The sequence below is a fragment of the Clarias gariepinus genome, chromosome 7, assembly GCF_024256425.1.
Source record: "Clarias gariepinus isolate MV-2021 ecotype Netherlands chromosome 7, CGAR_prim_01v2, whole genome shotgun sequence".
Taxonomy (NCBI): domain Eukaryota; kingdom Metazoa; phylum Chordata; class Actinopteri; order Siluriformes; family Clariidae; genus Clarias; species Clarias gariepinus.
Genome location: NC_071106.1, coordinates 25,064,751 through 25,087,042, shown reverse-complemented (window position 1 = coordinate 25,087,042; position 22,292 = coordinate 25,064,751). Strand labels below are relative to the sequence as shown.

At 37.0% G+C, this 22,292-nt stretch overlaps 1 protein-coding gene across 4 annotated transcripts in view; it reads left to right on the top strand.

Annotated features, from left to right (window-relative positions):
- Window positions 1–22,292, top strand: part of rasgrf1 (Ras protein specific guanine nucleotide releasing factor 1) — a 560,812-nt gene that overhangs the window by 386,413 nt on the left and 152,107 nt on the right. For all 4 annotated transcript variants that reach the window (XM_053500654.1, XM_053500653.1, XM_053500656.1 and 1 more), the window contains 6 exons: window positions 10,768–10,887; window positions 11,547–11,717; window positions 11,821–11,927; window positions 12,125–12,237; window positions 12,482–12,542; window positions 14,324–14,427. In XM_053500654.1, the coding sequence (XP_053356629.1) occupies window positions 10,768–10,887; window positions 11,547–11,717; window positions 11,821–11,927; window positions 12,125–12,237; window positions 12,482–12,542; window positions 14,324–14,427 (676 nt within the window). The remainder of the gene's footprint in view (window positions 1–10,767; window positions 10,888–11,546; window positions 11,718–11,820; window positions 11,928–12,124; window positions 12,238–12,481; window positions 12,543–14,323; window positions 14,428–22,292) is intronic.

The window sequence follows — 22,292 nt, the reverse complement described above, 5'->3', positions numbered from 1 at the left end:
CCTTGGTTTAAATGGTCTTAAAATTAAATTAATTTCCTGATAGTAAGCTACCTGATAGTGTTAACTATGCGAATGTCCTGATTCGTGAATATCCCAACATGTCTTATTTAAAACATAAAAATGTGTCGCCATCATAAATTAACAATATAAAAAGTACGATTAAAAGGTGTCAGGGCCAAAGACAAAGCGTGCTGAAGAAGACACAGGCAAAGCCCAAGCCTCTGTCTGTCTAAGACACCGCAGAGAGAGTGAGGAAGAGCAACACACATCAGTTTAGCGCGCGCTCTCGGGTTAAAGTGCACAAACTCTACTCTCTCTCTTTCTACTATAAATCCTCAGTAAGAGCATAAGCCTGAGATCATCTTTAGTTTTTTAGTGTTTTGTTTAAGTTTCCAGAATCCCGTCCGTTCTCATGTAGACAGCGGAGCTCTGTTTATTTTGTGTTTTCAGTTTTCTTTTGGTTTCCTTTTAAGTTTATTAATTAATAATCCCATGCTATCTCCAAACGGAAATGTCTTCCTGAGTCTGTCATAAGCTCTCACAACAACTCCTATTTTACTGACCCCCTCTAAAGCCCTGTGTCAGGGCTATTATAATCAGTAAAACATCTCTTGGTGCGGATCTCCACCGCACCCCCTAACAATATAATTAGTAAAAAATATGTAAAATGTCTTGAAACATAATGCAGTAACTTTTTATTCATTTGAACACGGTAAAGGTGTTAATGTTTTGTAAATTCCTTTATTCGTCCTTTCTGTTTGTGCTTAGGTTTCACCAGTGGCGGACTGGCCATCTGGAGCACCGGGAGTTTTCCCGGTGGGCCGCTGGCCAATGTGGGCCGGCCCAGTCAGTAAGCAAATATATATAAAAATGAAGAAAACCATATATTGCATCTCTATGCATATGGATGAATGCGTTGACTGCACAGGCGCCGCTGACAAAGAGCGCATGTTTATGTTACTGCAGATTGCCCTCCCTCAATATTAGTTTGTTTGGTCTGTTCCATTCCATTTCGGTCCCCCCCTCAAGCGAATTTCTGTGAGCAAATTAACAATAATTTCCATGAATGAAAAGGTGGAGCTGAAAGTTACGCAAAAAGAAGTAAAAAGCTTTAAAGGTAAATGCTGTGAAATGCTTTAAATTAACAGATTATGCCTTCGGCGTAAAGGAAAGTTCCAGTATAGTATAGTCCTTCATGTCTGCATTTTTTCGCACACGTTTATCATCCTTTTGATCAAAACATTGCCTTTTGTTAAGGCTGTGGGTTTATACACATCGATGAGTGAATTGTAGATGAATTTTAAAGCATCTTTTTAGGCCTAAATATTCATTTTTATTCATGGGCAGGTGGATTACGAAGTGAAGTTGTTCAGTTCTGTACGGTGTATCTGCACGGAGAGATTGTGTGTGTGTGTACGGAGAGTTTGTGTGTGTGTTTGTGACGTTATCTTCCCCTTCAAATGACCAACCAATCAACTTGGCCTCCAAACTCAGAAGCTACGTGTCGAAGCTGATAACTGCTCCTCTGATCTGCTGGTTATAGTGTGCTGTCGCGCTGTATTCTGCAAATAGCACATAATTTTGTGTTTGTTTTATTACATGTCTGTAGTTTTATCGATAAATTTGCTCATATCTGCGCACGCATTTATCAGCCTTTGATCTTAGTTCTTATCTTAGTAGTTAAACGAATTCATAATCACAGTATTAAAATTACAGCACACATGTACAATTTAAATTAAATTAAATCTTATTAGGATTGAATTTAAGCAAAGTAAACGTTAACACAGTAAGCCTTTCGATTTTATCTTGTGTAATTAGAAAAGCTACGCATGTTTTTTTTTTTGTAAGTGCGATGTAACCAGCTTTAATTATTGATAATTAATTAATTAATTATTAAATTGTGGACATAAACAGTAAAAAAAACAATACTATTATTTTGATTATTATTATTATGTTCTTTTGCTGTTTGAGTTCAGAGTTGAATGATTATTTAAAACTGAAGCCCGTCGTGTAGATTCATGCCACAAGTCATTTTATCATACAAAGATTATTACGTTATGCTCAGGCCACTAAGCGTCTGTGGATTCCAAAATTGACATTTTTACCATTTTTTAATCACTGAAATGGAAGAGATAGAAAGTTTCCTTATCATAACATGCATTGTATTGTTTTTAATCGCTCGATACACAACCCATCATTTTTAATGCTATTTTACAAGGGTAAATACAAATGGAAGAATTTTATTTGGTTTCTTTATTTATTTAAAAAAAAAACTGAAATAAAACATTGTAGAGTAATTTAAAACAGTGTAGAGTGATTAATAACAATACAATGCATGTTATGATAAGGAAAATGTTGTGCACGCGCGGTCCACTACACAGCAAAAATATGTTAGTATATTATGACTGAGATAAGGCGGCTCACATCGGCTTGCGTTTCGCACAGCGCCGCATAGACAGCGCTTATTTAACACGTATAAATGTGTGTTTGTTATATTTCTGGGAAAGAGAAATCTCTTATAAATCTCTCATATCGGCACGCGCATTCATCTGACGTTGAAAAACTCGACAAAATGAAGGACCGCACACACGCAACGCGGGTTCACGCAAACTTTTTACATTCAATAAAGGCTTATTCACATCTACGTTTCAGCCATTCACAGACATCATTGTGCTATGTTGTTGGTACACACTTTACCTTTTTCATCTCCCCTTTGATAAAAATGCTCCTGATATGAGCCGGCACGAGCAGCTTTGTTACAGTCAGAATATTCATCTATTATAAAGATAGATAAAGAAATACATATTCTTGCTGATTAAACACTGCAAGTGAAAGCGCGCGCAATGTGAGCAGCTTTAATTATTAATAATTAATAATAATTAAATTCTGGACATAAACAGCTAAAATCACGATGACTATTATTATTTTAATTATTATTATTATTATTATGTTCTTTTGCTGCTTGGGTTCAGCGTTGATCAAAAAGCCGCACGCACAACTCACTTTCACTTTGCACAAGGCAAGTGTTTATTTTTTAGTGTATATTTAAAGCGCATAAACACAATACAACAATAATGCACAATAATAATAAGAAGAATAATAACAATAATAAATTCGGAGCACTACTATAATAATTATAATACTGAGTAGAGAAAGCACAGTTAAAAAAGTACCATCATTGAAGAAGAGAAGAAAATTAAAAACAAATACATATCAGTATTTACAGTTTGAGCTTGACATGTTTATGAGCTCTGTCACTTGATATCAATGGGCCCCTAAGAGAGAGAACACGTTTTCGGCTCAGTAGACACACAATACTTCAGACTGAAACACGACTGCCCCCTACAGGTAATGAAGGGCATTTTCACAGCTGGATCCCTTTTCTCGAAACGTGCGTTTTTTAATGGCCAGATCTGTACTACATTTTCTAATCTGTAAAGGAGAATACTATGATTGATAGTGTCAAACGCTGCACTGAGGTCAATTAACACAAGTATAGTGACACAACCCTGATCAGAGGCCACTACGAGGTCATTTACTACTTTAACGAGTGCTGTCTCTGTGCTGTGATGAGGCCTAAATCCTGACAGATACTGTTGGTTTATGCTATTTCTATGTAAATATGACCATAGCTGCTGTGATACTACCTTTTCCAGAATTTTAGAGATAAAGGGAAAGTTTGATATCGGCCTATAATTGGAAAGCTGACAGGGGTCAAGGGCAGGTTTCTTGATTAGTGGTTTAATAACTGCTAATTTAAGGGATTTAGGAACATACCCACTGCTGAGTAAACAGTTAATTACTTTCAATAAGGGTTCTGTTATTGCTGGAACTATCTGCTTGAGAAAATGTGTCGGTATAGGATCTAATATACAGGTTATTGATTTTGAAGAGGAGATGAGTGAAATTAGTTCTCTCGCTTCAAGCGGGGTGAAGTATTCTAGGTTCTGATGTGATGTGTTTAATTTATCATCTGTATCACTTAAATTGTCTGGTTTCAAAGCCTGAATTTTTTGCCTAATATTTATGATTTTGTTATTAATAAAGTTTATGAAATCCTTACTACTGTATATTGTTGTTTTGGAGATTTCTGCAGTGGTCTTGTTTTTAGTTAATTTAGCTATGGTATTAAATAAAAATCTAGGATTATTTTTGTTATTTTCTATAAGAGTAGAGAGATAGATTGATCTAGCAGCACTGAGAGCTTTTCTATAGTTCAGGATGCTCTCCTTTCATGCTATTTGAAATACTAACAATTTATTTTGATGTCATTTAAGTTCTAATTTCCGAGCGATTTGTTTTAGAGTGCATGTGTGGTCATTATACCAAGGAGCGAGTTTCTTATCTTAAATCATTTTTCTTTTAACTGGAGGTACATTATCTAAGCTATAACGAAGTGTTGACCCTAGATATTCAGTGGCTTGATCGAATTTTGTGGAGTCAGATGGCGATCCAATCAGAGATGATAATTCTGGGAGATTATTGATAAAGCTGTGTGTGATATTTGATGTGAACGTACGTTTAAGGCGGTAGCGCAGAGCTGTGCGTACATTACTACTATGACACACTTTAATAGAGACAAGACAGTGATCTGAGATAACTTCAGACTGTGGAATTGTAATTATGTTTCTTATACTTAATCTGAACGATAATATTAAGTCCAAAGTGTGACCTGCTTTATGAGTGGGTCCTACTACACACTGATTTACTTCTGCTGAGTCCAGTATGGACATAAATGCTGTTCTTAGAGGGTCTTCTTGATTCTCAAAATAAATATTAAAATCTCCAGCAATTAGCGCTTTGTCTACAGATACGACAAGGTTTGAGAGGAAATCTGCAAATTCACAGAGAAACTCAGAATACGGCCCTGGGGGTCTGTAAATGATGATTAGCGGAAACGTCTGAGCTGACTTTATGTTACTGTAGAGAATTTCAAATGCATTAAATTTAAATCTGTGTTTTTGTACAATAGCCAGATTATCGTTGTAAATAACTGCAACGCCTCCTCCTCTACCAGTTAACCGAGGCTGGTGTATGTAGCTGTATCCAGGAGGACTGGCTTCATCTAGTGCTACATACTCGTCCTGTTTAATCCAGGTTTCAGTTAAACATAATATATCAAATTCCTAATCCGTGATAATTTCATTAACAATAACTGCTTTAGATGCAAGATATCTAATATTTAACCATCCTAGCTTCAGATCAGAGGTGCCGGCTGAGTATTGAGTGTGATCAGAGTTTGTGGTATCTTTGTTAATTAAATTACTAAAACAGACTTTGAGTGTTTCTACATTTTTGCTTAGCTCGGGGAACAGACACAGTCTCAATACAGTGATTCCTGAATGATGACTCTATGCAGCTAGCTGATGGTTGGTTTAGTCTGTCTGTCTGTTCCCTGGCCTGGGCTCTGGATTGTCACTGATTAACTAGGCCTCTTCTGAGACTATGAGCTATACTACAAGAAATGAGAGCAGCACCTTCCCGAGTGGGATGGACACCGTCCCGCCCTAACAGGCCAGTTTTGCCCTCAAAGGTCTTCCCATTGTCAATGAAGCACACATTGTTTTCAGAGCACCACCTGGACATCCAGCGACCATAACCTGCTGTAAGCTATGTCGCCACGTCTTATTGGGATGGGACCAGAGCATATTACGTCATCGGACATCGCCTTCACTAATTTTAACCCCTCTGTAAAGTTATTCTTGCTAACCTCGGACTGACAAAGGCGTATATCATTAGCTCTAGCATGTACCACTATCTTTGAGAACCTGTGCTGTCCTAGAGCCCTAAGATTACCTGCTATGTCCGGTGCTCTGGCTCCCGGGATACACCTAACCACTGCCGCTGGCGCCCCCAAAGGCCTGTCTAATTTCACATGTCTCAGTATAGAGTCTCCTATAACCAGAGCTCTTTTATGTTTCTCAGCGGGTGCATCACTGAGGAGAGCAAACCTGTCGGACACGTAAAGCGCAGAAGAGGTGTGCTCCGGTGGGCTAGCCTTAGCGTTAGCTTTGGCTGTATGAGTATGCGGCCGAGTCGTCAGGCCTGTGAGGGCTCTAATGCAGGAGTCGGGGGCTGGTTATCTCCGCCTGCGGCACCCAGACTGTCCGCTACAGGAATTACGCTACTCTCAGACTCTCTAACCCTCTCTAAAGTCTGGATGCGCTCCTCTCACGCTGATATCTTCTCCGTCAGAGTGCTCATTAACACACACCTATCACAAGTAAAATAACCACTAACGGCGGAGGAAGAATGTCTAAACATCCTGCACTCCACACACTGAACAAGCTGAATATTAGACATCATAACGTACCTGATTCAGAGTTTCAGTTATTTGGTGATGAATTCCGCTTGTTGTTCTTAGATGATACGCGCGTTCTTCGAAAAAGCGCAAAAAAATGAAAAAGCAAAAGTCCAGTAGTATTGAAGTGTAAAATTAGTTAATGTTGTTATTTAGTATAAACAAGAAAAGGCAGTGTAATTTAAACCATGATACAAACAAACGAGGAACTTTCACGGGAACAATACAAAAAACAGGAAGCTACGTCACAGGAGACGTAGCTATGACGTAGAGTATGTTGGCGATGTTCTGGATCGGGGTGTTCTGGATCGGCGTATACAACAGCATGTTCCAGTTCCTGCCAACATTTAGCAACTTTGCTCACTCAAGTCGGACCAACAATCCACTTCCCACAATTAACAACCTGATCAACTCTATGCGAGGAAGATGTGTTGCACTGCTTGAGCCAAATGGTGGCCACACCAGATACTGACCGGATTTCTAAACCCCCAGTAAGGCAAAACTGTGCAGTGTGGCCTTTTACCGTGGGCAGTTTAAGGCACACCTGTGGAATATTCATGCTGTCTAGTCAGCATCTTAATATGCCACACCTGTGAAGTGGGATGGATTATATCGGCAAAGGAGAAGTGCTCACTAACACAGATTTGTGAACAATATTTGAGAGTAATGGGTCTTTTGTGTATGTAGAAAATGTTACTGATTTTTTAGTTTAGCGCATGAAAAACGGGAGCAAAAATAAGTGTTGCAGTTATATTTTTGTTCAGTGTAGTTGTGTTAAGCTATTTAAATTGATCTTGGTTCATTGATTCATTATGAACAGCTGCAAGTTAGCAGTTTTGGCCAGAAAAAAATATTGTCAATGGTGGTTAAAAAAGTTTAAGTGCAACTGAAACTGTGCAACTATTTGCTTGTAAAGTGACCATTGTGGAAGCCTCTTCAGCCTCTTGCAATCTAGAAGCCTCTGTGTCTATTTCTCCAGATTTATGAACATCTTCATTCATCAGGCTGTCAGGAATCTGAATTATTGTCCATCTCTTCCACCATCTCTCTCTCCCCCCCCTTTAATAACTTTGGCTTGTAAAACTTGTTTTGATCCATGGAATGGAGAGAAACAACTTTACGATTTCTCCATATGTTTTGTATGCCAGAAATGGTAAATTTCTGAATGTAAAAAATGGACTCTTCAACATAGCTTTTTTTGCACAATATTCATCAATTGCCAATTTGCACAAACTATTTTTTTATTATGCCAGGGGTGGCACAACCAGTTATTAGGTTCAAGTGGCAATTTCTTTTTTAAATGGAGCCAGGTAGTTTAGCAAATATCACTCACTCATCTTCTATACCGCTTTATCCTGTATTCAGGGTCGCGGGGACCTGGAGCCTATCCCAGGAGGCTCAGGGCACGAGGCAGGGTACACCCTGGACAGGGTGGCAATTCATCGCAGGGAACAAACATGTATACAATCACACACCCATTCACACACTACAGGCAATTTGGAAACACCAGTTAGCCTAACCTGCATATTTTTGGACTGTGGAAGAAATGAACGGAACCTGATGGAACCCTTGGCTTAATCAGAAAATAAAAGTGTATTTCCTATTGTCTGTTGCTCTTCAGGTCTCTCTGTGACATACATGTTAATGACATACAGTGGGGGAAATAGGTATTTGATCCCCTACAGATTTTCTAAGTTTGCCCACTTATAAAGAAATAAGGGGCCTATAATTGTTATCATACTTTTATGGTAAAGGATTGAGACAAATTATCAACCAAAAATTCAGAAAAAGCACATGATACAAATGTTATGAATTAAGTTGCATTTCAATGAGGAAAATAAGTATTTGATTTCCAAGCAAAACATGACTTTGTACTTGGTAGAGAAACCCTTGCTGAAATGGCAGTGGGAGGATGTTTCTTGTAGTTGTTTACCAGATTTGCACACATCTTGGGATGCATTTTGATCCACTATTCTTTACAGATTTTCTCTAAATGTTTAAGTTTTCTTGCCTGTTGCTTGGCAACTCGAAGTTACAGCTCTCTCTGTGAATTTTCTATTGGATTAAGGTTTGAAGTCAATCTGTAGCTTTAGCAGGGAAACATCCCCAAAGCATAACGTTTCCACCTCCGTGCTTGACTGTATGGACTGTGGTGTTCATAGTGTCATAGTCAGCATTTTTGTTCCTCCAAAAAACAGCAAGTCAAGTTGATGACAAAGAGCTCAATTTTGGTTTCATCTGACCACAGCAGTTTATCCCAATCTTTCTTTGTTCATTGGCAAACCCTAGACGGTTCTGTACATGTGTCTTCTTGAGAAGGGAAAGCCTTGCTGCGCTAAAGGATTTCAATCCATACCGGCGTATTGTTCCTGACTTGCTTTGACAGCTCTTTGGCCTTGCCAAAGAGTGGTGAGATTTGAATGGAACGTAGAGATTTTGTGGACAGGTGGCTTTTATATACATACCAGATTGTTGTTAGGAGCACCTTCATAAATTAATATGTGTACACACAGGAGCACATACCCAGTGTAAGAGCCATATTTAATTTTTATAAATTTGTTGTTGTGTTTATTTCTATTTAATTAGTTAAGCATTAAGTATCATACTCATAATTTGTATTGTGACATCATTTCATGAGTTGTTCTGTGACATCATCCCACAGTTATGCAGTTTCATGTCTATCACGCACGTTAGTTGTTTGTTGTTGTTAAGACACGGAAGGATACAGAAAGGTGTGGAGCACACAAGCTTTTGACCGTGATAACGTGAGACAGTAAGCTAAAAGGAATACAGTAAATAAGTTGTTGTAACTGTAATCTATCGAAGCTACAGAACACAGCAAGCGACTTGTCGTGACTACAGTGGATTTATGCAAGAAACTGTAACAACCGTTGTTTTTGATGTTGAAAATAAACAAGAGACAAAGAAATCAACGAAACGTCCGATGTCGTCAGTGACACTGTGTAACTAAAGACACGCGTCAGAACTTGTGAATAACATGCACCTACACCCAGTCTGTGAGAGGCAGAATTATTGTTCGTTGGTAGGGGATAAAATACGTATTTCCCTCATTGAAATGCAACTTAATTCATAAGATTTGTATCATGTGCTTTTTCTGGATTTTTGGTTTATATTCTGTCTCAATCCTATCCCATAAACCTATGATAAAAAATATAGACCCTTCATTTCTTTGTAAGTGGGAAATACTTATTTCCCCCACTGTACATCAAAAGAACCTGTCACACAGGGCACCTGGTCAAAAGCTTACATATTCAATTCAATTCAATTCAATTTTATTTGTATAGCGCTTTTAGCAATTTTCATTGCCGCAAAGCAGCTTTACATAGTCAAAAGAATTATTTAAGTTTGTATGAAATGTGAATTTGTATGAATCAAAATGGTCAGTTTGTCCCTGGTGAGCAAGCCGAGGGCGACAGTGGCAAGGAAAAACTCCCTGAGATGGTAATAGGAAGAAACCTTGAGAGGAACCAGACTCAACAGGGAACCCATCCTCATTTGGGTGAAACAGAAAGCAGTAAATGATCTGCATTTATACAGTGTGTAGGGTGGGAGGCAGTTCAGCTATAATAGCTGATGTTAATTGAAATAGCTGATGTTAATTGACATATGGTCTCTTCATTGATAATAAACAGAGATCTTCAGACATCATGTGTGCATGTGTGTTTGTCTGATGGACACAACAAGCAATATTTATTTTTCAAATTCATTAAAACCTAACCATTTAGGTTTCCTCTGTTCGATAGTGATAGGAGAGTGAATCACAAATGAGAAATCAAAAAAGTAGATCAGATAAAGATTATGTTTTGTCTTAAAATGACCACAGCCCAGCAAATTAAAATTCAATTGTACCACTTCAGCACTCTTATTTCAGTGGTAAACATATTAAGCAATCCCAATCAAAATATTCAGTTTATAATTCACTTTCGATTAACTTATAGTTTAGGGTCATCCAAAGTATAAAACATAAAGCTATAGATGAAAGAATGAGTTCTGGCAAATGTACATCACTTTTATTTATATAAAAAAAAATCATGATTTACATGGTGCAGACAAAGGGAATATATGCCCATGTCATTAGGGGGTAAAAATTTGATTGATTAAATAACCTGGTTGTATAGATGAATACAGGTAGTTATTTGACATCATTTTATTGCCATAACAATGCAGACCCTGGACCTGATCAACTGAAGCAACCCCAGTAACGCTGCTTCCAGGTTAGGTGTATGATGGGTGCATCACTTCATTTTATTCTTTGCACAATATTTCCACAGTTACACAATGGTAACATTGAGCTTCCACCTCAGAACAGGAAAAAAATCTGTGATATTATGTTGTTTATTTGTACTTGTGCCAAGACTGTGGACTTTATAAGAGAATTAATGTACCACTGAACACAATGCATCTTTAAACATTAATTAAACATTAGTTATTCTTTCTTTTCTTAGATCATTTAGTGAGGGAGGAAAGTAACAGTGAGCAGATCCATAGTGATGAGCAAGATGCAGAGGCTTCACCCACCAAATCGCCTACAACACCAAAAACTGTCAAATGCAAAACCTCTTCAGGTAGGTATGCATTCTGTATCTGATTCTGATTATCAGTCAATTAACAAGAGCATTTATGTCTCACAGGAGTCATGTGCAATACTCACACTAACTTAAAACTAACCCTGCATCATCATGCATCTTCAGAGACATGGACTTGCATTACTTAGTAATATTTGGTTTATATTCGGAACACTTTTATTATGTAATTATTATTACAATAATTAATTAATTTACAATTATAAATTGTCTTATTTATTTATTTATTTATTTATTTATATATTTATTTAGTTAGTTAGTTAGTTAGTTATTTACTACATGTAACCTCAAAGTTGTTTGTAAAATTCCCAGAGTTTTGCATTTATAAAAATAGGTGAACCAGCCAATCTGGCACCAACAATTATGTCATGTTCAAAATTACTGAGAAAAATGTTCCCCCCTTCTGATTATATGAACAGTAACCAAAGCTGTTACACTGTGATACTAATATATTGAGCATGGGTTCATGCATAATGTAATCTCTAAATCTAACCTTACACTTTTTTTCAGACACCTGCACATGCCTAGTTTTTATTATTTACACTGCATTCACTGTAAGACTACATACTGTAAATATGTTTGGTACCTGGTAATAACATTAAGCTGCAATAGGAGATTATTTTGCTCTAACTTTTGTGCAGATCTCTCCCTATTCTCCTACAATAATGGCATGATGATTTCCTCTTGCCGGGAGCTAGACAACAACCGAAGTGCCCTTTCGGCAGCATCTGCTTTTGCAATTGCTACAGCTGGTGCCAATGAAGGTACGCCAACCAAGGAGAAGTTCCGCCGCCTGTCCCTGGCTGGCACAGGTAACATTTTATGTTCAGATTACACAGTGCTTTCAATAAGATGATTAACAGGCAATGAATGCCAGACAGGAAACAAATAAGAATAATTGTGAATGGTTACCAGGATTTCCCACAGACCAGAGAAATGGAGATAAGGAGTTTGTGATTCGCCGGGCAGCAACTAACCGTGTACTTAATGTCTTGAGGCACTGGGTGTCCAAACATTCCCAGGTGAAAAGTGACATGGCTTTTGAACTTTTTTTTGTCAGGAAATTAGGCCATACATAATGTTTGGCAGTAGAAGAATTTACATAAAATTAACAAACAGCTCTTTAACAAAAATATTAAATAGTCATTAGTACCTGATGATTATGTAAATCTAACTCTCTCTCTTATTTTCTTACTGTTTCTGCCCCATGCATGTCCAGGACTTTGAGACCAACGCAGAATTAAAAATGAATGTGATCTGCTTTTTAGAGGAAGTCATGCATGACCCTGAGCTGCTAACTCAGGAAAGAAAAGCAGCAGCCAACATCATAAAGTAGAGTATCACTACAGCCTCTCCAAATATATATATATATATATATATATATATATATATATATATATATACAAAGTACTTCCCATATTAGCTAAAACACCATACTGTTTCCTGTATTTTATATTATCAAACATTAGATTTAAAATAGATTTTGACTAAATTTACATACAATGAAATTATATGTATATAGAGTGTTTTCTAATTTTTTATTTGGTATAAAGACTGTTAACCATTCATGTGATAGGACACTTACACAGGATGATCCTGGTGACAATCAGATCTCTCTGGAAGATGTACTACTGATTGTGAGTGCGATGCTTTCGGTCACAATTAAACCATCAATTATTTCATATATTTCATGCATTTGTTAATTTGTGCATATATATATATATATATATATATATATATATATATATATATATATATGTACATATGTGTATGTACAGTGGTGTGAAAAACTATTTGCCCCCTTCCTGATTTCTTATTCTTTTGCATGTTTGTCACACTTAAATGTTTCTGCTCATCAAAAAACATTAACTATTAGTCAAAGATAACATAATTGAACACAAAATGCAGTTTTTAAATGATGGTTTTTTATTATTTAGGGAGAAAAAAAATCCAAACCTACATGGCCCTGTGTGAAAAAGTGATTGCCCCCCCTTGTTAAAAAATAACTTAACTGTGGTTTATCATACCTGAGTTCAATTTCTGTAGTCACCCCCAGGCCTGATTACTGCCACACTTTTTTCAATCAAGAAATCACTTAAATAGGAGCTACCTGACACAGAGAAGTAGACCAAAAGCACCTCAAAAGCTAGACATCATGCCAAGATCCAAAGAAATTCAGGAACAAATGAGAACAAAAGTAATTGAGATCTATCAGTCTGGTAAAGGTTATAAAGCCATTTCTAAAGCTTTGGGACTCCAGCGAACCACAGTGAGAGCCATTATCCACAAATGGCAAAAACATGGAACAGTGGTGAACCTTCCCAGGAGTGGCCGGACGACCAAAATTACCCCAAGAGCGCAGAGACAACTCATCCGAGAGGCCACAAAAGACCCCAGGACAACATCTAAAGAACTGCAGGCCTCACTTGCCTCAATTAAGGTCAGTGTTCACGACTCCACCATAAGAAAGAGACTGGGCAAAAACGCCCTGCATGGCAGATTTCCAAGGCGCAAACCACTTTTAAGCAAAAAGAACATTAAGGCTCGTCTCAATTTTACTAAAAAACATCTCAATGATTGCCAAGACTTTTGGGAAAATACCTTGTGGACCGACGAGACAAAAGTTGAACTCTTTGAAAGGTGCGTGTCCCGTTACATCTGGCATAAACGTAACACAGCATTTCAGAAAAAGAACATCATACCAACAGTAAAATATGGTGGTGTCAGTGTGATGGTCTGGGGTTGTTTTGCTGCTTCAGGACCTGGAAGGCTTGCTGTGATAGATGGAACCATGAATTCTACTGTCTACCAAAAAATCCTGAACGAAAGTGTCTGGCCATCTGTTCATTAACTCAAGCTGAAACGATCTTGGGTGCTGCAGCAGGACAATGCACAAAAACACACCAGCAAATCCGCCTCTGAATGGCTGGAGAAAAACAAAATGAAGACTTTGGAGTGGCCTAGTCAAAGTCCTGACCTGAATCCTATTGAGATGTTGTGGCATGACCTTAAAAAGGCAGTTCATGCTAGAAAACCCTTAAATAAAGCTGAATTACAACAATTCTGCAAAGATGAGTGGGCCAAAATTCCTCCAGAGCACTGTAAAAGACTCGTTGCAAGTTATCGCAAACGCTTGATTGCAGTTATTGCCGCTAAGGGTGGCCCAACCAGTTATTAGGTTCTGGGGGCAATTACTTTTTTACACAGGGCCATGTAGGTTTGGATTTTTTTCCCCCTAAATAATAAAAACCATCATTTAAAAACTACATTTTGTGTTTACTTGTGTTATCTTTGATGTGTATTAAATGTGTTTGATGATCAGAAACATTTTGTGTGACAAACATGCAAAAGAATAAGAAATCAGGAAGGGGGCAAATAGTTTTTCACACCACTGTATGTGTGTGTATATTTTTTACAGGCTAAGAGTGGGAAAACAGAACCCTTTGAGAACCACTCGGCTTTGGAGATTGCAGAACAGCTCACACTGCTAGACCACCTGGTTTTTAAAGTCATCCCATACGAGTGAGTATATCTTTGATAGTTTAATAATTTGGTAATTTCAAATTAAAGTTAAAGAAGTTCAAAAACCTCTGTTAGACGTTGAATACTGTCGGACATGTTTAAGAAAAAATAGATTATTAACTTGTCTCTAAAATAACCAGCATTCTACTCATGATCTACTGATTTCTGCTCACAGGAAAGATTCATCAATTACTATCAATTAACCCTGTGAACCAGCATTAGGATGTATTTCTTGATAAAGACTTTACATCAATACTATTGACATTTTTCAGACACACAATACTACCTTGATATCAGTGGATGACGAAAGCACCAATTAACAGTTAATGACGTAGAACGTGGGCGGACATTATGCAAATATGTTACAGAGTGACGTGGATCCATAACAGAGTAAAAATAAATTTGCTAACGACAGACCATAACTGAACCACGGCTCTGGAGACCAGTCAATACATAGAAAAGATGGCATCAGTTTTACCGTGTAACAACCAGCTAATTGTATAATAACTGTGGCTACAAAAATCGGGAGATCTTTTATCTTTGTGTCGGTGTTGTGTTAAAAGGCTGGTGAGCAAAAAGAACAAACACAAACTAGTAGATAAAGCAACGTGTATTATACAAAACTAAATAAAGTAAATGAAAAAGGTGCACCACAACCAAACAAAGATATAAATAATATTTACAAACTATATATAATAAACGGTATGTGTGCGAGTGAGTGGAAAATGTCCAAAGTCCGTGTTTATTGTATGCGTGTTATCCGAGTATACCGAGTATGGTTCGGTCTCAACGGGGTTAATGAAGTCGATGACGGAGGGTGAGAAATCCATAGAATATGTCCAGTCAAAGGTAACCCAGTTAAAAAAATCTTCAAAAGAAAATGATCCACAACAATCTCTCCTTCTCACGTCCAAACAAATGCGCTGTTCCACCATTACTACTGCTCCCCCTGTGAACAGCTGGGAAAGAGCGTGGGGGGGGGGGGTGATGGGGGAGAAGTCGTAATGGTGGAACAGCGCATTTGTTTGGATGAGTGCACATGCGCATTGCCACTTCACGAGTTTTAAGTTTAGTTTTGGTGAATGGTGGAGAATAAACAGTTAAAAAGGATTTAGTTTGCTCACATTTTTATTGTTTTTATATATTACAAAGTGGTTAAGCGAACCTGGCATGAATGCTCGGTCACATTAACAAGAGTGTGTTAACGTTAATTGTAAGATGGCGGGCAAGTTGTTCCTGACGTAGAACGTGGGTGGGCAAGTTATTCCTGACGTAGAACGTGGGCGGGGACGTTGTTCGCGACGTAGAACGTGGGCGGACATTATGCAAATATGTTACAGAGTGACGTGGATCCATAACAGAGTAAAAATAGATTTGCTAACGACAGGTTTAGGCGAATGTAAGCCGATATTTTTTTTTAATAGACAAAAACTCCATTTATTGTGCACTGTCAGCGTCACAAATAGTGCAGATAGTTTATGTTCACATACAGCTACATGACACTCTGCATGAAAGAAAATATTTGAAAAAGCATAATAGGACCTCTTTAAACCTCTTTCTAGCACATCTCTAAGATTATTAGAGGTGTTAAGGTTTGGACTCTGTGGTGGCCAATCCATATGTGAAATGATGTTTCATGCTCACTGAACCACTCTTTCATCATCTTGAGCTCGATGAATCCTAAAATTTCCATCTTGGAATATGCCAATGCCACCGAAGATGATGGTTTATCACTATATCCTTCCAGGTTCAATAATTCAAAAACCCAATTTTGGTAGTTTTAACAATATCTTCAGTTGTTTTCTTAATGCAAGACAATAATTAGATCCTTCTAAAAAAGAGTAAGAGTAAAAAGTATCTTTGCCAAGACCATAGGATATGTTCAATTCAATTTAAACTTTATTTATATAGCACCTAGCAACTACCAGGAAGAACCTAGGTGCTGAACAAGGTGCAAAATGCAATGTGCAGATGAAAGTTAACATAAAAGTAATAAAACATAGTAATACCATAAAAGAAAATAAAAACTAAAACAAGAGAAAATACATTTTGTACAGTTGATCTAAAAATCAGGATAGTAAGTATACCCTCTATAAAAAAAAGGCTTAAGTGAATAAGTTTGTCTTCAATTTAGAATTCTCATTTAGAAGTAAGATCAGGAGGTAGGGAATTTTAGGGTTTAGGTGCTGCCACTGAGAAGGCATGCTCATTGATACCTGTTAAAAGCCATGCCGCAGCATTCTGAACCAGCTGTAGGCAATGGAGAGTGGACTAAGTAAAGCCTAAATTAAAAGTGCTGTGGTAATCCAAATGTATAAAAGCATAAATGGCTTTTGCATCAATGTTTTTCCATCAAAACAAAAGGCTTCATCTTTAATAATAGACAGAGTTGAAAGAAGCTTGTTTTTACAGTATAATGGATGGTACTTGCTTAGCAAAATTCAAATTGCTGTCAAATAAGATGCTCAGGTTTTGAACCTTGTTTTTTAAGATTTAGTGCAAAACCAAAAAAGGTTCAAATTGAGCTGCCCCTGCATACTACAACAGCATATTTAAAAGCATCTGGCACATACAGATGTGCTCATTAAGAATGCGTATGTTTTCCTGCCAATTTGGCGCGCATGGTGCCGCGACTTGCCGCAAGCAACATTCGGGAATTTAAATAAATGTTTTGTGCTTCACTGAATATCTGCCAGATGGCGCATGGAAGGACTTTTTCTTAAAGCCGGACCAACTACAATGAAGAATTGTGTATAATTAGTAACCTAATTATTATTTAGTTGCCTAAAACATTATAGTTTCCAATGCTGAAGCTATCTGTTTTTACAACAGATATTTCATAATGAACGTGTGTATACAGTGTCAAGTATTGAGTGCATAACTGAACATAATTATTTGAAGGTTTACTTTTTTTGTTTTAAAAACACATTTCTTCTATTGGTCGGATGAAATATGCTAGTTTTTAGAGATAGGAATTTTGGGTTTTCATGAGCTGTATGCCAAAATCATCAATATTAAAACAATAAAAGGCTTGAACTACTTAAATGTGTAATGAATCTAAAATATATGAAAGTCTAATGTTTATTAGTACATTACAGAAAATAATGAACTTTATCACAATATGCACATTTTTTGAAAAGGACCTGTATATGCTTTATATTATTTTCATAATGATGAAATGAGATGCCCAAATTCGTGCATTAAAAGTTGCTTATATAGTTTTTGTAATGTCTTAACAGGGACAAAACAATGGGCCGGGTCATGATACTGCGACACTCCGTGTGATCGTTCGGTCGCACCGGTAAAAGGTGTCAGGGCCAAAGACAAAGCGCGCTGAAGAAGTCAAGGGATCGCGCATACTATTTATGCATAATTCAGTGCGTATATGTAACTATTAATTTCCGCATTGATAATCAGTGATATTTTATAAGGAGATTGAGAGATTTAGCTTTACTTAATTTTACAACATTTTGAGAAAATTTATTAGTTCGTTCATTCTATTTTGTTTGAATAAATCAGATCATATCTACCACAGCAGATAATAAACTATGCTATGTCATAACCGAAGCAAACACCATGATGCCTTATGCCATTATGAAATATATAACGTATTGAAACGTTTATAACTTATCGAAAGTTATTTGATTAAATTTACAAGATGTACGGAGATGTATTTATTAAAAAATATATTTTTTTTACAAAGCCTATATAATACTAAGGGTTTCTAAATTAAGTTGAATTTTAAATTATTGTGTCCTATTTATATGATTTTGCTCTCGAAAATGATTATAATAAATATATAAATAAATGTTCAACATCAAGTGATAATTTTTCATTCCCTTTTCCGCTAAAGTAAAGATCTGTTGTTCACTAGTTCACTACAGCGCTTCGGTCCGCTACTCTGTGCAGTTGTGTGTGCACGGAGAGTTTATGTATGTATGTCACATTCATGCAATGTTTTTATAGAATATGTGCATTAATTGCCGCCAGGGGTCCGTTCTTCGTACGTCGCTAACTCAGTTAGCTGGATTTGATTGTTGTGGATTTGTCCTGATCTTGGATTGTTTCGTTCTTTGATGCGCTTCTCGCATTTGCTGTCATAGCAACATATCCGTAAGCTTGAACCTGCTCGGTAGCAGGTTTATTTCATGTAAACAGGATTTAGACTGCGCTTCTGCCGGGTCATCATTGGTTGAAATGGCGAGGTCACATCTGATTGGTTAAAGAGCACGACTGACGTGGACTGACTCACGTGGGAAAAGAAAAGTATATGCCCCCCTGCCATGGACTCCCCCCACACATAATCGCTATCAAAAATTATATATGAACATTCATTTATAGGTTTATTATTATCAAATATGATATTACTATTATAATAAACCCTAGGCATGAGACAGCCATCAAGACCATAAATACAAATTCTTGTATATTTTGTAACACATTTATTTTTCAGGGGTTTGTCATTAAAATATGCAAATAAATATTTATATATATATATATTAAAAATAAATATTTTATAATGATAAATTGGACGAAACTAATTTTATTATAAAATAAACAATATAAAAGTATACATGTATTTGAAAAATATTAATATTTCTATTTATTCATATACAAATATTTATTTTCATATTGCTTATTTTATTTTATTGTCCTATGTAATTTGTAATTCGTAAACCATTAACCTATGAATTTATGTTCTAATATAATATTTGATAGCGATTATGTGGGGGGGCAATCCATGGCAGGGGGGCATTTCTTTTTCCATTTCGTCAACCAATCGGAGGGGTTGTGATCAGTGTTACTACTGTCGATGCACATCGCCTTTTAAACCAACGCACAAGCGCGCAATAATCCTAGATAATGCAATCCAGCTATACTTATTATCAACAACAGGTGTGCTCGAAGAACCAACTTAGCCAGATCGTAATTAGCACGCTGATCTCATCTTAGATGTGTCGCTTCATCTCGGATGTGTCAAGCGACGTACGAAGAACGGACCCCAGGTCTAGGAGGTTGTAAAACACAGCCACAGGCCAGCGCCGGGTGCCTCTCTTTACTCTCTTTACTGAATACAGCCGCCATTTCATCCATAACATCAACGCCAAATTTAGTGCTGTTGTAAGGAAATTGTTTTAGGCAGTTTCTTTTTGCCATTATCAGTTGAAACTGCCTGATGCATTGTGCTCAGAATGCATTCGCTTTGCCTATAAAATCGTGAGCGTTATATTTCTTCTTTTTCCCAGGAAAGGCTCCACAATACGCATTACAACGGTGTCTGATAACCGCTGACCAACCGCCCTACTGTCATCTTTCCCTAGATAGAGAATTGCGTTCAACATGTATTTTGTTTCAACATCAGCACAAATACAAAAATGTATATAAAAAACATAAATATAAAAACAATCGACTATTATTGTCAGGGTCAAGTTTACGGGGCTTCTCAGTCTTTCGTTAATTTTACTTCTAACTTGAAACCAGTGTGGCCTATCAAAGATGCACTGTTTTATTGGACATGGCTGTTTTGTAATGTTCAGCAAAACACTGTCTATGGTTCGAATATACTGTGAACGTCTCAAAGTCACGTCTCTTCAGATCCTTCTGCACTAATGTTATCGTGGTGTAAATTATTAACGTATTGATGTATTTTACTTATAAAATAGACCATGTCTAGTAATAAAAATAACGAATTTGTCACTACTCTTCTCTTATGATGCACGGCTAAAAAGATGATACAATTACACCAATCCTGCCATAATGCTACCCTGCCCATACACAACACTGGCTGGGAAAATGAGCTCAGACTTTCCAAAACTTACTATTATTTCTTCAGATGAAATTAAGCTAGGATGAAGAGAACAGAAATGAACTCTCCTCTGTGCAATATCTAAGTAGAATGTAACCTGTCTAACTCTGATCAGGAAAAGCTCACAGACACCAAACCTGCAGCACTTTAGTGTAATTTTTATTATCTTTTTAGCCATGCTGCATAAGAGAAGAGTAGTGACAAGTTCGTTACTTTTAATAACATTATGTTTGATTGGATGTTATATCATTTCAAAGTTTGATAATGTCGATTTTAAAGTGCATTATATGTGCAATGCGAAAAGGAAGTAAATAAACACGTAGCAATGCAAAGAGGACAGAGCTGCGAAATATTTAAGTAATATGAAATCAACAAAATGTGGTCATAATGGTTGTTGTTGCTGCTGTTTAGGTAATTGGTTCCATCGTGTTACTGAAAGCAACTGTGTTCACAAAACCGAACATAGGGAAAGAAAAACACTTGCTAACGCGTTTGAATGAAAAGGGGCGGCAGCTTTTCTTTGAAGATAGAGATTGCATATTGGGGGCAATCCGTGGGGTTTGTAGTTTGAGGGCATAACACACCTCTGAACGTCTTTTGTCTTGTAAATGATTATCCTTATTCACCTTCCAATCCCCCACAGTGCATACACTCTCTACCCTGGGTGCTATTTGTTGGGGCACTTGGTTATACACAGCACTTTAATGTATGAAACACTTACTTCCTGGTTTGTTTTATTTTAAACATTGCTTATTACCTTATTCCGCAAAATAAACAATGTTATCATAGTGTAAATTATTAACGTAATGATGTCTTTTAATTAAGGACAAAAACAGACTCTGCGCTTGTGTTTGAGACTGATGCTGAACAGCTGTGTTCATAGGTTTAACCAACGATTTAGAAGACACCAATTAAAGCGTTTGTGGGTGGAGAGATGTGTCTGTGTGCGCTCTTGCATTCTCCGTTGAATTTAACACAAACACATTTGCACACAGACAAGTAAGTCTAAAGAACCCCTCCCCCACCAAAAAACACACACACACACCGAGCAATTAGCACCATGTCAGTCAGTATTCTCCACTGAGGTTTCTTACCTTCCATTCCTTCAAAGTTCGTCTTTGCTATTTTGATGAAGTTCCCCCCAAAAAAATTTATACTGAGAAAAAATGATTATGGGTCACATAATCACAAACACAAACTAACACAGATACAAGTGATCAAGTGTTTAACTGTTGTTTTCATTTGTTTCTATGACCAGTAATTATATTGATAATAATAATAATAATAATTATTATTATTAGCCCAACTCTTTGACTATTTAAAACAACGTCGTCTCCCATTTTCTGCCCATTGAAGTTGTTGGTTCAAGTAAATGTATTTTTAAATACCCAAACAATCCCCCAACAATTAAAACACGCACACATGACTTTAAAAATAAAATTGATTCTTCCAAAACTAATCAAAAGTAAAACAGTAATTTGTATAAAACAGGTGAATACATTTACATTTAGGCATTTGGCAGACTCTTATCCAGAGCGACTTACATTTTTATCTCATTATACATCTGAGCAGTTGAGGGCCTTGCCAACAGTGGCAACTTGGTGGTTGTGGGGTTTGAACCTGGGATCTTCCGAACCATAGTCCATTGCCTTAACCACTAAGCTACCCCTGGCCCCATGAATACATGTTGTATTTTTGCTTAAAGGTCATTAAAATACCCGGATAACACCAGCTGCTTATCAGTTGCTATCTGGTCCTTTCATCTTAAAATATCAATTTTAAAGAATATTAAAGATGAAACAGTTTAATTCTTTGTTTTCCCCCCTAAAGTATCAGACGTTTTTGCAATTCTATGTTCAGAATATACAGTTTATAAAAAATAGACCTTTGATGGTAGACCTGACCAAACATCATTCTAAAGCTGTTGCACTGTGACGTCATTCCTACTACAGCTCCCTCAGCAGCTTGTTCGGGCTCCTCCAGTGGCTCCAAAAGGCCAACCGTGACCCGTCTGACCCAATCCTCCACAGCAGAGCTCTGCTTGAAGACAACAGGAGAA